General features: G+C 50.9%; 1 protein-coding gene across 2 annotated transcripts in view; it reads left to right on the top strand.

The window, feature by feature from the left end:
- The first annotated feature begins 5403 nt into the window (after positions 1 to 5403).
- The window catches only part of exosc9 (exosome component 9), an 86118-nt gene continuing 75860 nt past the window's right edge, over positions 5404 to 15661 (top strand). Inside the window, exons 1-2 of one of the 2 annotated variants that reach the window (XM_086009908.1) lie at positions 5404 to 5418; positions 13657 to 13751. Coding sequence is in view for 1 of the 2 variants with exons in the window: in XM_086009884.1 (XP_085866010.1) it covers positions 6147 to 6212; positions 13657 to 13751 (161 nt within the window). In the remaining variant the exon portion in view is untranslated. Of the gene's footprint in view, positions 5419 to 6051; positions 6213 to 13656; positions 13752 to 15661 lie in introns of those variants that run through there. The other variant, XM_086009884.1, reaches the window with a different exon arrangement.

Below are 15661 nucleotides of genomic sequence, written 5' to 3'. Positions count from 1 at the left end.
GCCCTATCTGCCGGGTCAGAGGCCGGTGGCGCGGAAGAGGAAGGCCCTCTGGCTGTGTCTCGGGCGCCGGACATCCTGGGGGAGTTCGGATTTGTGTTCTCCCCGATTTCTCCGTTCGATCTGGCGTCTGGGGCGGAGGGGGGCTCCGAACCGCCGCCGCCGTCTTCTGGCCCGGCGTCCCCGGAGGAGCCCAGGGAGAATTCCTCCGCCATCGATCCTGGGGGTGGGATCCGGGCGGAGGCGGGGCCGGCTGTTGCGGCCGAGCCGTCCGCTGCGCACTGTGCGGTGGGCGGGTCGGCCGCTGGTGATGAACCCCTGGAGGAGGATGGGGACTCGGTGATGGGCACGGAGGACGAGTCGGACTCCGGCGCCGACGAGGCGGTGGATGACCTCGTGCCCCTTGCCAAGTCTCCCCTCATTCCCGCAAGGGAACTCCGGGATTTTATGGCCACGTGCCTGGGTCGGCGCGGGAAGGTCCGGCTGGCCCTCGACAGGTGGTCGGAGCTGGCGCTGCTCATTGATTCCGTCCGCGCCGCCGTTAAGACCATGGACGCGGATGAGGGTGTGAACCCACTTGAGCTGCGTCGGCTCAGAACATTTCTCACTGGGCTGCTGAGGAGGTGGCGGCTGACTAGCGGCTGCGCTTCCTCCCCCCGTTAGTTGTAGGTAGAGGTTGCACTATGCTTCTGACATGAAGATAACCATAGCCAGCCTCAACATCAACGGCAGCGGGGAGGCGCGCCGCAGATTCAATAACTTCTCGGTCCTTCGGGACGGGAAGTATGCGGTGTGCTTCCTGCAAGAAACCCACACCGTTCCGGGAGACGAAGCCACGTGGCTCCTGGAGTGGCAAGGAGGGGTCAGCATGAGTCACCTCTCCAATAATTCCAGCGGGGTGGCTATCTTGCTGGTCCCGCATTTTCAGCCGGAGATCTTGGGGGTCAAGGAGCACGTGCCGGGCCGCTTGCTCCAGGTCACTGTTCGCCTGGGGGGCGTGCCGCTCCATCTAGTGAACGTGTATGCCCCTCAGGCCGGTGCACAGCAAGTGCACTTCTTTGAAGAAGTGTCCGCTCTTCTGGGCTCCATCGACGTGGGCGAGTGCGTCATCCTCGGGGGGGATTTTAACTGTACCCTCGAGGCGAGGGACCGTACGAGTCCCCCGCGATGCCCGCCGGCGATGGAGAAGTTGAGGGACCTGGTCGGGTCCTTCGACTTGGTGGACGTCTGGCGAAATCTTCATCCTGACTCCAGCACCTTCACTTATGTGAGGTCTGGAGGAGGAGGGTCCAGAATCGACCGCCTCTACATTTCCCGGGCGTACGTATCCTGCGTTCCGGCGGCTTCCATGCGGCCGGTGCCGTGCACGGACCACCACCTGGTGTGGGCGGAGCTCGTCCCGCTGCGCGCTCGGGGAGGGTCCGCATACTGGCACTTTAACAACCTGCTGCTGGAGGACGCGCGGTTCCGGGATTCGTTTCGTCGGTTTTGGGCCGACTGGAGAAGGAAGCAGGGGGGCTTCCCCTCCTTGAGGCTGTGGTGGGACGTGGGCAAGGCTCACGTGCGTCTCTTCTGTCAGGAGTATGCGAAGGGGTCGACCAAGAGGCGGGAGGCCCGGGTCGGGCGGTTGGAGAAGGAGGTGCTCGACCTGGAGTCCCGTCTCGGTCAAGTCGTCGGGGACTCGGCCCTGCGGAAGGTGTACGAAGAGAAGAAGGGCGTGCTGAAGGACCTGCAGCTCGTCGGGTCCCGAGGCGCGTACGTGAGGTCGCGGATCCAGCTCCTGCGGGACCTGGACCGCGGCTCCCCCTTCTTCTACTCGCTGGAAAAAAGACGAGGGGTCCGTAAGCAGCTCTTGGGGCTGCTGGCCGACGACGGATCTCTGGTCTCGGATCCGGAGGGAATCAGCACGGAGACCCGCGCCTACTACGGGGCTCTGTTCTCTCCGGATCCGTCCAGCGAGGATGCGTGCAGAGTTTTGTGGGAGGACCTGCCGAAGGTCAGTCCGGAGGGCGCCGAAAAATTGGACGCTCCGCTAAGCCTGGCGGAGCTGACCGGCGCCCTCCGCCAGCTCTCTAGGGGAAAGTCCCCGGGGCTGGACGGGCTGACCGTGGAGTTCCACAGGGCGTTCTGGGACGTCTTGGGGGGCGACTACGCGCGGGTCCTGGGGGAAAGTTTGGCGACCGGGGAGATGCCCCTCTCTTGGTGCAGGGCGGTCATTGTCCTGCTGCCTAAGAGGGGCGATCTCCGCCTCCTCAAGAACTGGCGCCCGGTCTCCCTCCTTAGCACGGACTATAAAATCTTTGCCAGGGCTATGTCTGCTCGCCTTGGCACCGTGCTGGCCCACATGATCCACCCCGACCAGTCCTACACGGTCCCGGGCCGGACCATCCACGACAACATCCATCTGGTCCGGGACCTGGTCCACCACTCCCAGAGGGCTGGTCTGTCGGTCGCCTTCCTCTCCCTGGATCAGGAGAAGGCGTTCGACAGGGTGGATCACGAGTATCTTTTCGGGACTCTGCGCGCATTCGGGTTCGGGACGCATTTCGTCGCCCGGATCCGACTTCTGTACGCCGCCGCAGAGTGTCTGATTAAAGTTAACGGGTCCTTGACGGCGCCCCTTCGCTTCGGGAGTGGGGTGCGTCAGGGATGCCCCATGTCCGGTCAGTTATACGCCATTTGCGTGGAGCCATTCCTGCGCCTCTTGCGGAAGAGGTTGACGGGACTGGCTCTGCAAGGGCCGGGCGTGGAGGTGGTCCTCTCGGCTTACGCCGATGACGTGCTCCTCACGGTCACGGATCCCGCTGACTTGCGGAGGATGCGGGAATGCCAGCAGATTTACTCGGACGCATCCTCCGCCAAGATCAACTGGGAGAAATGTTCCGGACTCCTGGTGGGTCAGTGGCGGGTGGACTCCCTGCCGGAGGAGTTCAGGCCTTTCGCCTGGAGCACCACGCACCTCCTCTATTTGTGAGTCTACCTTAGCCCTGCCGAGGACGCCTGGCCGGCGAACTGGCAAGAGCTGGAGGCCAAAGTCACCGCTCGCCTAGGACGCTGGACAGGACTGCTCCGAGTGTTGTCCTACAGGGGTCGAGCGCTGGTCATAAACCAGCTGGTGGCTGCCATGTTGTGGTACCGGTTGGTCACTTTGATCCCTCCCCCTGCGTTTGCCGCCAAGATACAGAAGAAGCTTATCGACTTCTTCTGGGACAAAAGGAAGCACTGGGTCTCTGCTGCGGTTCTGTGTCTCCCGCTTAGGGAGGGCGGTCAGGCGCTGGTGTGCCTTCGCACCCAGGCTGCGACTTTCCGTCTTGAGACGCTGCAGAGATGCCTGTACGTAGAGAATCCTCCGAGATGGTGTGCGCTGGCGACGTTTTTCTTCCGTCAGCTGCACGGCCTCAATTACGACATGCAGCTCCTGTTTGTGAAAGTGGGCTGCAGGTGTGCCGGCCTGCAGGAGCTGCCTGTCTTCTACCAGGAACTACTATGGGTTTGGAACTATGTCGCTTCCAGGCGGAGCTCCCCCCCGTCAGGAGCGGCGGCTCTCCTTCGGGAGCCGCTGCTCAGGAATCCGCACCTCCGTGAATGTGGGTTCGGGCGGCTGACGGAGGGTGGGGCTGTGGCTGGCGGTGTGACCAGAGTCGGGGACCTGCTCGATGTCGGAGGAGCGGGCTGGATGGCGCCGGAGGAGCTGGCGCGGCGCATGTCGTGGGACGACGTCCGGCTCGCGGTCGATGCCATCGAGGCGGTGAAGGCGAAGTTGCGCCCCGGCGCCACGAGGTGTATCGAGGCGGCTCAAGCGCGTGGGGCGATCCCGCCCGGGCTTACTCCCGTTCGGACGGAATTCCTTATCGGCGCCCTGCCCCAAAGCTCCCCTAGGGGTTTGGTGCCTCACAACTTGAGCCGTCTCGAGGAGATGCCCTCCGTGCTTTTCCATTCTGCGCGGAGGGGTTTCCTGTACGGGCTGCTCTTGCACACCTTCCACTTTGCCATCTTCGCCTGCCGTCCGGACACGCCGTGGCGTGCCGTTTTACCTCCAGACGGAGGCGGAGGTCCCCAATGGGGGGCTCTCTATGCGGGAGTCCTCCCTTGTTCTATCGGGGATTTGGCCTGGAGGGTGTTGCACAGAGCAGTCCCGTGCAATAGATTTTTAAGTAGGTTTACGGACTCCCAGACCGCCTGTTTGTTTTGCGGTCTGGAGGAGTCCGTCTTTCACGTTTACACGGGGTGTGAGAGGTTGCAGCCCCTCTTCCATTTTTTGAGGGGGCTGCTCCTCAAATTTTGGTTGCACTTCAGTCCCACGCTCCTGATCTACGGTCACCCCGTGCGGAGGGGGGCGGGCGGGTCGGAGGACCTCCTCGTGGGCCTGCTCCTGGGCCTGGCCAAGAAAGCCATCAATTGGTCCTGGCAGCGGGCGAGCGAGGGGGTCGTCCGACCGGATTGCCTCCCCTCTTCCGTGGCCATGTTCGCGCCCGGGTGGCCCTAGAGATGGAGCACGCGGTGTCCGCCGGCACGCTCGAGCTTTTTCGGGACCGGTGGGCGCCGCGGGGACTGGAGTGCATAATTAATCGGGACAACCAAATTTTAATTTGATTGGTGGAGGGCTGGTTAAAAGGGTTATTGGTTTTTTTTGTCACTTTATGTGTGAACTTGTTTTTTGGGCGAATTAAAAGAGAGAAAGCAAGGAGCAATTAACCAAGAAAACGAGAAACATTAACAAAGGAACCAACAAGTGAAGGTGCCATCTAGAGGTTACCAACAGAACTGACTGGCACCCAAGAAAAAAAAAGAAAAAAAAAAAAGGGACTGAAATTTCTCTAGAGCCTGGAGGTGCAGGCCCACGCCCCTCCTACCATTTTTTAAATCATTCACAGGATGTGGGCATCGCTGGCAAGGCTGGCATTTATTGTCCATCTCTAATTGCCCTTGAGAAGATGGTGGTGAGCCGCCTTCTTGAATTGCTGTAGTCCTTGTGGTTAAGGTACTCTCACAGTGACTTTGTTGTAGCGGTTTGGTACAACTGAGTGGCTTGCTAGGCCATTTCAGAGGACAGTTAAGAGTCAACCACATTGCTGTGGGTCTGGAGTCACATATAGGCCAGATTGGGTAAGGATGGTAGGTTTCCTTCCATAAAAGGACATTAGTGAACCAGTTGGGTTTTTACGACAATCCGGTAGCTTCATGGTCACCATTATTGATACTAGCTGCTTTATTTCAGATTTATTTAATTAACTGAATTGAACACGTCTGTGGATCATTAGTCCAGGCCTCTGGATTACTAGTCCAGTAACATAACCATTATGCTGCCGTACCCCGGCTTTGCAGCAAGGCCAGTCGTAATTGGTCAATCTCCATCCAGCGAGCCGCACTGGGGTGTCCAGTTGGCACTGCAAATGAAGGCCAAGACCCAACTTTGCTCAGGTATCAGGCTAACATCTTTGTGCGCACATTGGGATTGCGCCATCCTTTTCACGCCAGAATTTCTCCCCATGGAGAAGTCCAACCAGGAAAGGGAAAGATTCCGTGATGGACCGTGTATAGGTAAAGGAGGGGTAGAAATGTTAAGGAAAATTAATGAAATTCTCTGAATCATGGAATTGTCAACTGGAGGGAGCTGTTTGCTCTCAAGCAGCAACGAAAAAAATCAAGATATACTCTGGACAGCTCTTATCTATTACTTAGTGGTCAGTCATAAAGCAGCTTTAGCAGAGAATTGGAAGCACGACCTCGCTCCCTTTTTAACTTTTTTATTTTTAACTGCTTAACCACATGTCTCGAGAATTATCGTGTTTCTACAGCAGTAGGGGTTTGTTAAATGCTGCTGGACTCATTCCTGAATATTGGCCACCTATTAATCGCCCCAAACGCCACAAGTAAAAGTTTGGAAATGTTATTGGAAACGAATGGGAAGGTCGAACCTTTATCCAGGACATTAGTGTCCCACTACAAACATACAAAATTGTACAACATAAGTATGTATGTTCTGTGTTGCAGGCGAATCCCCGGCCCTAGCTCGGTACCTCAGACTCGGGGGGCGGGGCCGGGGCCTCACCTCCTCGCTGCCTGTCGCCGGCCGATGAGGTCAGAGCGGCGCCCCCGTTGCCAGGGGAGAGTTTGGCGCGGACACTGTCTCCCGGCGCCGGGTGGAAATGAGGGACACCCCGTTATCAAACTGCGAGAGGCAGTTCATCCTGCAGGCCATCGCCGAGAGACAGGTGCGGATCGGCGCCAGCCCCAGGCTTTCATTGTTCATGGAATCTGCCGGCAGCTCACGGTCCGTCAATGGAGCCCGGCCCGGGAGCAGTGGCCCTGTCCCGGTGCCCCGCGTGAGCCGAGGGCCCTGTCCCGGTGCCCCGCGTGAGCCGAGGGCCCTGTCCCGGTGCCCCGCGTGAGCCGAGGGCCCTGTCCCGGTGCCCCGCGTGAGCCGAGGGCCCTGTCCCGGTGCCCCGCGTGAGCCGAGGGCCCTGTCCCGGTGCCCCGCGTGAGCCGAGGGCCCTGTCCCGGTGCCCCGCGTGAGCCGAGGGCCCTGTCCCGGTGCCCCGCGTGAGCCGAGGGCCCTGTCCCGGTGCCCCGCGTGAGCCGAGGGCCCTGTCCCGGTGCCCCGCGTGAGCCGAGGGCCCTGTCCCGGTGCCCCGCGTGAGCCGAGGGCCCTGTCCCGGTGCCCCGCGTGAGCCGAGGGCCCTGTCCCGGTGCCCCGCGTGAGCCGAGGGCCCTGTCCCGGTGCCCCGCGTGAGCCGAGGGCCCTGTCCCGGTGCCCCGCGTGAGCCGAGGGCCCTGTCCCGGTGCCCATGCCTGCTGCGACATAATGAAGCCGATGATTTATGCCCATTTAAACCTACTTTATAGAAGTGCAAAGATGATGCCAAATCTAATATTTAGAAATCATGAAGTACGATCCCAGTCTCGCTAAATGAATGTAATAGAATGACTTGCGCCTAATCCCCATCATCGTTATCCTTAGTTGTAAACAATACGCTGCCGGTGCTTGTGATCGGGGTTTTAGGTGTCTCTTACTCCGTTCTGTAGCTGCATTCCTTTTGTTCCAGCCTGGCAGCACCTGCCAGGAGAAAGTTTATCTCCTGGAAGTTTGATTTTTAAATAGAGTGCAAGTTGCAACACTGTAAACATTTGTTGTCTCCAGATGGGTTTTAAAAAGTTCCATAGGATTCTCTGAGCTCGATTTTAAGGTTGGTTTAACAACACTGGAGTTGCACTCCATGTGGTATCAAACTAAAGACTTGTGAGAATACCGATCATAAGGAAAGCCATTTGGCTCATTTTAATTCATTCATCTAGAAAGACCCCACTGTCCCTCCTATTTAAACATCTGATTGTTTCTTCAATGATTCCAAAATTGTCTCCGTCCATATTCTGCCTGGAAGTCCATTCCATATGTTGATCACTTTGTGTGAAGAGCTTCCTAAATTTACCCTTTAATAGTTTGAACCTGTGTCTCGTGTGTGCTTTGGCAATTTAATATAAAATTATATTCTGGATTTACCATTTCCATTCCCTTAACTATTTTATAAAGTCCTTTTCCTCAAACATCTGTCTTTTGACATCAGGGATCAGCCTCATGGCTCTTCTCTACACTGCCTCCAGTACCGAATATCTCTTGTTTCTCAGCAACCAGAGCTGGACACAACCCAAGTTGTGCTCAGACCAGGGCACTATAACAATTTAATCATGACCATCTCTGACTTTTATTCTATTGTTTTGGTTACGTAGATTTAGAAAGAACTTGGATTTATATAGCACCTTTCACGACCTCAGAACATCCCAAAGTGCGTAATAGCCAATGGAAGTACTTTTTGAAGTGTAGTCACTGTTGTAATGTAGGGAAACGCAGCAGGCAATTTGCATGCAGCAAGGTCACACAAACAGCAATGCGATAAATGACCAGATAATCTGTTTTAGTGATGTTGGTTGAGCGATAAATGTTGGCCAGGATATGGGAGAGAATTTCTCTGCACTTCGAATAGTGCCATCTGAAAGATAGCACCTCCAATGGGTGCAGCACTCCCTCAGTACTGTATCGAAGTAGTTCTTCTGTTGGCTTTGTTGATTGCTGCTCTGTGTTGGTTGGACATGTTCATTGGCAACTCTACTAAGAGTCTTGAATCTCTTTTTCCTTCACTGCCATTTATGGAGTATGAGTGTCTCCCCTTTTTTCCTTGTGTGTATTACTTTATGCTGGTCAGCATTAGGTTTCATCTGTCACTGTTCCACCCACATATATATTTAGTCTGATAGCAAAATACTGCAGATGCTGGAAATCTGAAATAACAACAGAAAACGCTGGAAAAACTCAGCAGGCCAGGCAGCATCCGTGGAGAGAGAAACAGAGTTAACGTTTCAGGTCGAAGACCTATCGTCAGAACTGGAAAAAAGCAGGAAATGGAATAGATTTTAAAGCAAGTTTAGGGGCTGGGAAAAGGGGGAGGGGATGAAAGGATAGAAAGCAGGAGAGATTGAGAGACATTAAGAGATATTCAAGACAAGAGGAGGTGGTAATGGGACAGGTTAAGGAACAAAGGATGGCTATAGATGAGGTGTGAATTGCGCTGGCAGAATGAAGGACAGCTGCCATGTGGGAGGGAAGAAAAAAGGCCAAACAAAAGTGGATTGGAAAAAAAAAAATATGTGGTAGGGGCTGAGGTTATCATCTGAAATTGTTGAACTCTATGTTGAGTCTAGAGCACCTAATCGAAAGATGAGGTGCTGTTCCTCGAGCTTACGTTGAGCTTCCGTGGAACAATGCAAGAGGCCGAGGATGGTGAGGTCTGAATGGGAATGGAGCGGTGAATTAACGTGACAGGCCACCAGGAGCTCGGGGTCCCCCTTACGGACTGAATGGAGGTGTTCCGCAAAGCGGTCACCCAATCTGCGTTTGGTCTTCCCAATGTAGAGGAGACCGCATCGTGAGCAGCGAATACAGTATACTAAATTGCAGGAAGTACAAGTAAATCACTGTTTCACCTGGAAGGGGTGTTTGGGGCCCTGGACAGTGGGAAGGGGGAAGGTATAAGGGCATGTGTTACATCTCCTGCGCTTGCACGGGAAGGTGCCGGGCGAAGGGGAAGGGGTGCTGGGGGGTGATAGAGGAGTGGACTAAGGTGTCGCGGAGGGAGCGGTCCCTACGGAATGCTGAAAGAGGTGAGGGGAAGATGCGTTTGGTGGTGGGATCACGCTGGAGGTGGCGGAAATGGCAGAGGATGATCCGTTGAATGTGGAGGCTGGTGGGGTGAAAGGTGAGGACAAGGGGAACTCTATCGTGGTTCCGGGAGGGAGGGGCAGAGGTGAGGGCAGAAGTGCGGGAGATAAAACGGACACGGTCAAGGGCCGTGTCAACCACAGTAGAGGGGAATCCTCGGTTGAGGAAAAAGGAAGCCGTCGGAAGCACTGGTATGGAAGGTGGCATCGTCAGAGCAGATGCGGCGGAGACGGAGAAACTGGGAGAATGGAATAGAGTCCTTACAGGAGGCGGGGTGGGAGGAAGTGTAGTCCAGGTAGCTGTGGGAGTCAGTGGGCTTGTAGTGAATGTTTGTCAATAACCTATCCCCAGAGATGGAGACGGAGAAGTCGAGGAAGGGAAGGGAAGAGTCGGAGATGGACCATGTGAAGGTGAGGGAAGGGTGGCAATTGGAAGCAAAGTACCTGGGATGGCAGGAATGACGTATGAGGAGAGATTGGGTCGATTGGGCTTATACTCGCTGGAGTTTGGAAGAATGAGAGGGGATCTCATTCAAACTTATAAAATTCTAACAGGACTAGACAGACTAGATGCAGGAAGGATGTTCCCAATGGCGGGGGAGTCCAGAACCAGGGGTCACAGTCTAAAGATAAGAGATAAGCCATTTAGGACAGAGATGAAGAGGAATTTCTTCACCCAGAGAGTGGTGAACCTGTGGAATTCTCTACCACAGAAGGCAGTTGAGGCCAATTCATTAAATATATTCAAGAAGGAGTTAGATATATTTCTTAATGCTAAAGGGATATGGGGAGAAGGCAGGGACAGGGTACTGAGTTTGGATGATCAGCCATGATATTACTGAATGGCGGAGCAGGCTCGAGGGGCCGAATGGCCTACTGCTCCTATCTTCTACGTTTCTATAAGTGAATTAAATTTTCTAGTTCAGGGCGCGAGCAGGAGACGGCACCGATACAGTCATCAATGTACCGGAAAAAGAGGTGAGGGAGGGGACCTGAGTAGAACTGGAACAAAGAGTGTTCCACATATCCCACGAAAAGGCAGGCATAGCTAGGACCCATGCGGGTACCCATAGCAACACCTTTGATTTGGAGGAAATGAGTGGAGTCAAAGGAGAAGTTGTTCAATGTGAGAACAAGTTCAGCCAGGCGGAGGAGGGTGGTGGTGGATGGGGACTGGTTGTTGGGTCTCTGTTCAAGGAAGAAGCGGAGCGCCCTCAGGCCATCCTGGTGGGGGATGGAGGTGTAGAGGGATTGTACATCCATAGTGAAAAGGATGCGGTTGGGGCCGGGAAACTGTTAAAGTGGCGGAGGGTGCCGGAAGAGTCGCGGATGTAGGTGGGAAGAGACTGGACAAGGGGAGAAAAGATAGAGTCGAGATAGGAAGAGATAAGTTCTGTGGGGCAAGAACAGGCTGAAACGATGGGTCTACCAGCGCAGTCCTGTTTGTGGATCTTGGGAAGTAGGTAGAAGCGGGCTGTGCGGGGTTGGGGAACTGAGGTTGGCGGCCGTGGGGGGGGAGATCTCCAGAGGAGATGAGGTCAGTGACCGTCTTGGAAACGGTGGCTTGATGTTCGGGAGTGGGGTCATGGTCCAGGTGGAGGTAGGAGGAGGTGTCGGAGAGTTGGCGGTCAGCTTCCGCTAGGTAGAGGTCCGTTCGCCAAACAACAACAGCACCACCCTTGTCAGCAGGTTTAATGACAATGTCGGGGTTGGATCTGAGGGAATTTCTGAGCTATCTCCCTCTTCCACTGCCCCTCTTAGTTTGGTATCATCTGCAAATTTGACCGTTTTGTATTGAGTTCCTGAAACCAAGTCATCATTGATATAAATGAGATACAGTCGTGGTCCCAAGACTAAGCCATGGGGGCAACCCACACTGCTTCCCCACTCCAAGAAACTCCTCTAATATGCAAGTACCTGTTGTTGTGTTCCACTTTTCAGCTATTTCTTACAATTTCCAAGATTTACCCTGAATCTCCACATCATTCAGCTTAACTAGTAGATTAACTAGTAGCCTTTCAGATGATTTTTCGAAGTCTGGCTACACCACATCATACAGTTTTCCACAGTCCACATGGGTTACCACTTCCTCAAAGAAATCTAGAGATTTGTCAGGCAACATCTTCCCATTCTGAAGCTATGCTGACTGTCGTTCAAAGAAAGAAACAAAGAACCTGCATTTATAGAACATCCCCCAGATGCCCCAAAATGATTCACAGCCCATTAATTCATTTTACCTTGTAATCACTCTTGTTTTATAGGTAAATATGGCAGCTAATTTATGCACAGCAAGGCACCATAAACAGCAATGAGATGAATGACTAGCTATCCACCACCCTATTGGGCACTGCATTCCAAATCCTAACCACTCGTTGCGTAAAAAGTTTTTTCCTCACGTTGCCTCTGGTTCTTTTGCCAATCTGTGCCCTCTGGTTATCGACCCTGCAGCCATTAGAAACAGATTCTCTTTATTTACTCTATCTAAACGCTTCATGATTTTAAACACCTCTATCAAATCTCCTCATGGCCTTTTCTGCTCTAAGGAGAACAACCCCAGCCTCTCCAGTCTATCCACGTAACTGTAATCCCTCATCCCTGGAACCATTCTAGTAAATCTCTTCTGTACCCTCTCCAAAGCCTTCACGTCCTTCCTAAAGCATGGTGCCCAGAATTGGACACAATACTCAAGCTGGGGCCGAACTAGTGTTTTAGATAGGTTTAGCATAACTTCCTGGCTTTTGTACTCTACCTCTATTTATAAAGCCCAGGATCTCATATGCTTTATTAACTGCTTTGTTAACCTGTCCTGCCACCTTCAAAGATTTCTGCACAAATATCCCCAGGTCTCTTGCACCTCCTTTAATGTTCATGTATTGTCTCTCCTCATTCTTCCTACCAAAATGTATCACCTCACACTTTCCTGCATTGAATTTCATCCGCCAGCCTGTCGAAGTCCTCTTGAAGTTTATTATTATCGTCCTCACTGTTTACTACACTTCCAAGTTTCGTGTTATCTGCAAATTTTGAAATGTTGTCCTGTACCCCTCAAGTCCAAGTCATGAATGTATATTATAAACAGCAGTGGTCCTAGTACTGAACCTGGGGGGAACTCCACTGTATACCTCCCTCCAGTCCAAAAACCAGCCATTCACCACTCCTCTCGGTTTTCTATCCCTTAACCAATGTTGTCTCCATGCTGCAGCTGCCCCTTTTATCCCATGGGCTTCAGTTTTGCTAACTAGCCTAATGTATGGTACTTTATCTATCGCCCTTTGAAAGTCCATGTACACAACATCAACTACACTGCCCTCATCCACCCTCTCTGTTACCACATCAAAAAACTCAATCCAGTTACTCAAACGTGATTTGCCCTTAACAAATCCATGCTGGCTCTCCTTTATTAGTCTATGCTTATCCAAGTGGCTGTTAATTTTCTCCCGGATTATTGTTTCTAAAAGCTTCCCCACCACTGACTGACCTGTAATTGCCAAGCTTATCCTTCTCCCTCTTTTTTGAACAAGGGTGTAACATTTGCATCCAAATACAAATGTGTATATAAACAACACATTTACAGTTTTGCTATAAATATACATTGAATGACTTTCCCCCTAAAACTTTGAAATGATCAGATCAGACAAATTTAATGTGTAATGCATTGAAAGAACGCACCTTTCACAATGTGCCAAAGCACATCACTGCCAACAAAGTACTTTTGAAGTGCAGTCACTGCTGTGATGTGGGAAAATACGGCTACTAATTTGCACACAGCAAATTGCCACAGACAGCAATGAGATAAATGACCAGATAATCTGTTCTAGTGATGTTGGTTTACGGATAAAAGTTGGCTAGGACACCGGGAAGGACTCCTGAATTTCTTCCAAATAGTGTCATGGGATCTTTTACAGACACCTGAGAGGACAGATTGGTTTAACGCCTCATTTGAAAGATGGCACCTCTGACAATGCAGCACTTTCTCAGTACTGCACTGAAGTGTCCGCCTAGATTTTGTACTGAAGTCTCTTGAACCAATGACTTTCTGACTCCGAGGCAAGAATGCTGCCACTGAGCCAAGGCTGCATTCTGTCCGCTGTGCTACTGAGACATATAGACTAGGAGACTTAGAAGAAAATAGTAGTATTGCAAGCAGATCATTGGTATTTTTATATTAAAAGTACAATGTTGAGAGGTACCCATCCTTCTATTTTAATTAGCAGCTATGGTAAAGTTGAGGACTATACTTTTTGTTTTGGTGGCTTTCTGACATTATTTTGAAAAGTGAGTAATGGGGTGGAGGAGGACTTTTGTTTTTCTGTTCAAGAAAATATAAATATGCTATTAAATCCAAGCCATAATCGGTCATGAATATGGATGGAGTTTGTTATAGAACTGCCATCAACTAAAGCCAATTTGTTTTAAATGTGACTATCCTGTATTTTTAATCAACAGCGTCTTGATGGAAGACAGACATATGACTATAGAAATATCAAGATAACATTTGGAACTGAATATGGCTGCTGTATTGTGGAACTGGGTAAAACAAGGTAACTAAATCAATTTGCCAGAAGAGAGTTGTAGTTCATCATTTCACACAGTCTGAATATCTCTGCTTTTTTGTGGCATTTGTTCTTTTTTAATGCATTAAACCTGACCTTTTAATTGTTGGGGGAGGTGGAGATGAAATGTGTTGGTACACCAGTGTTGCAGTGCTGTGGCATTGGGCGACCAAGATTAGATTTTCTTTCTCTCCCATCCTTCTTCACCAGCTAGCTGTGCTGCATTGGGGAGACACTGAGTGGAAGCCAGGCACCTCCTGGAGGGAGGAGAAAGGGTGCTGTTGCAAGCTTCCTTTCCATCAGCTAAAAGTGTTGCCAGTGGAGGCCTTGGGCAAGTCAGCCATCTGTCTTCTTGTCACAGGAGATGCATGGTCTGGCGAGACTAGAGGATGGAGGGGGTGGGGGCCATGGTGTTTAGAGGAAAGGGAAAAAATGACTTGCAGTCCATAAATGTGCAAATGTAAAATGTGCTGAACTTGTTCCATTTTCCCAGTGGTTGGTGATATCAAAAATGGTATGCTGTTGACTTAATTTTGTAATTCACATAAAGGTGTGCACGCACACACTTCCCCATCTTTGGAAAACGGGTACATGGATGCTGAAAATGTGAAACTCACAACTGCACTAACTTTAAAGTATGACCATTGTACTGCAGGAATATGCCTCATCCACCAATTGAAATTTCTGCCTTAAGAAAAAATAAAGTGTAAATTAACTTTTTACGGACTTGAAGCCAAATCAAAGAAAGGTTGTGAAACCCAAATATTTTAATGTTAATATTTTTATAAATTAAGAAGAACTAGTTATTTTTTAATGCACAGTTTAAAAATACATAAGTACCATAGTGCTGTTGGTTTATATTTTGAAAGTTGATTTTTTTTTAATTAGTTCAGCCGGTAATCATTGCCCTCAATATAATGTTACAAGTACTATTAACTCCCACATGCAGCACAGGCTCTTTTCCCTTTCTGCCTTTATTTTGTCTTGGGTTAGAAGACCGATTTACTAAATCAGACTTGAAATTTGCTGCAGTAACAAGAAATTGATCTTCAAACTTTGTGAACACAGTTAAAGGCACATATCTTCTAGAAATTTGCTGAAGCCTCGTCTACAGTTTATCATCTCCGGCACGCTTGCTCTACACTTAACTGCACTGATAAATATCTGTCACTGAAGGAAACATAACATTGTTATAGTGTGGATCCTGAACTCGCTCGCATCTTAATAGAAATGGATAAGTCTCTTACAATGCGCCATTGCCCATCCTTTTGAGATATCCACATGTACAGGACACATTTCCTCATGTAGTCCTCACAGTAATATATTTGGCTTTCAGAAGGTGCTTTATAACTTGTCTTTTTGGAAGACCAGAGATTAAACGCAAATAAATTTATTTGAGCATCTTTCCAGTAGGGCGTTTATAGTACAGAATTGCTTTAAAAGTTAGTTCTGTCCTGTTTACAATGCAAGGTGGTTTTAACAACAATAGAGTAAGAGGTAGGAAAAAAAGTGGTTGAAGTCCTCCCACTCCCCATGGAACAGTTTCATCATTAGGTACCTGTATGGTGCTTTCCCCCCAATTGCAAATCTTGTTTGAGGCAGAAGGGAGGGGGGACATTACTTTCATTATTTTTCTTCCCCTAAAACACCAGCATTAATTTTGCCTTTCTTCGATTTAAATTTCCATTAGTCGACATCCTGTGGCATTGCCTACAGTATAGTCTGAGGATAGAGGCTGTCATTTACATGTCTGTGATACCTGCTGAGGTCCTCCATGTTGGTCCTGCTAACTCTATTCTAATCTCCAGTCTACAGTTCTTACGCCATCACTCTGCTAATGCTCTTGCATTGTGCTGTTGAAGGCAAGCACTGCCAAAAGTCCACTACACGGCATGTTC

The sequence above is a fragment of the Somniosus microcephalus genome, chromosome 2 (genome assembly GCF_052327205.1).
Source record: "Somniosus microcephalus isolate GS21.2 chromosome 2, FLI_Smic_1.0, whole genome shotgun sequence".
In the NCBI taxonomy this organism is placed as follows: domain Eukaryota; kingdom Metazoa; phylum Chordata; class Chondrichthyes; order Squaliformes; family Somniosidae; genus Somniosus; species Somniosus microcephalus.
This window is presented reverse-complemented; position numbering and strand designations above follow the sequence as displayed.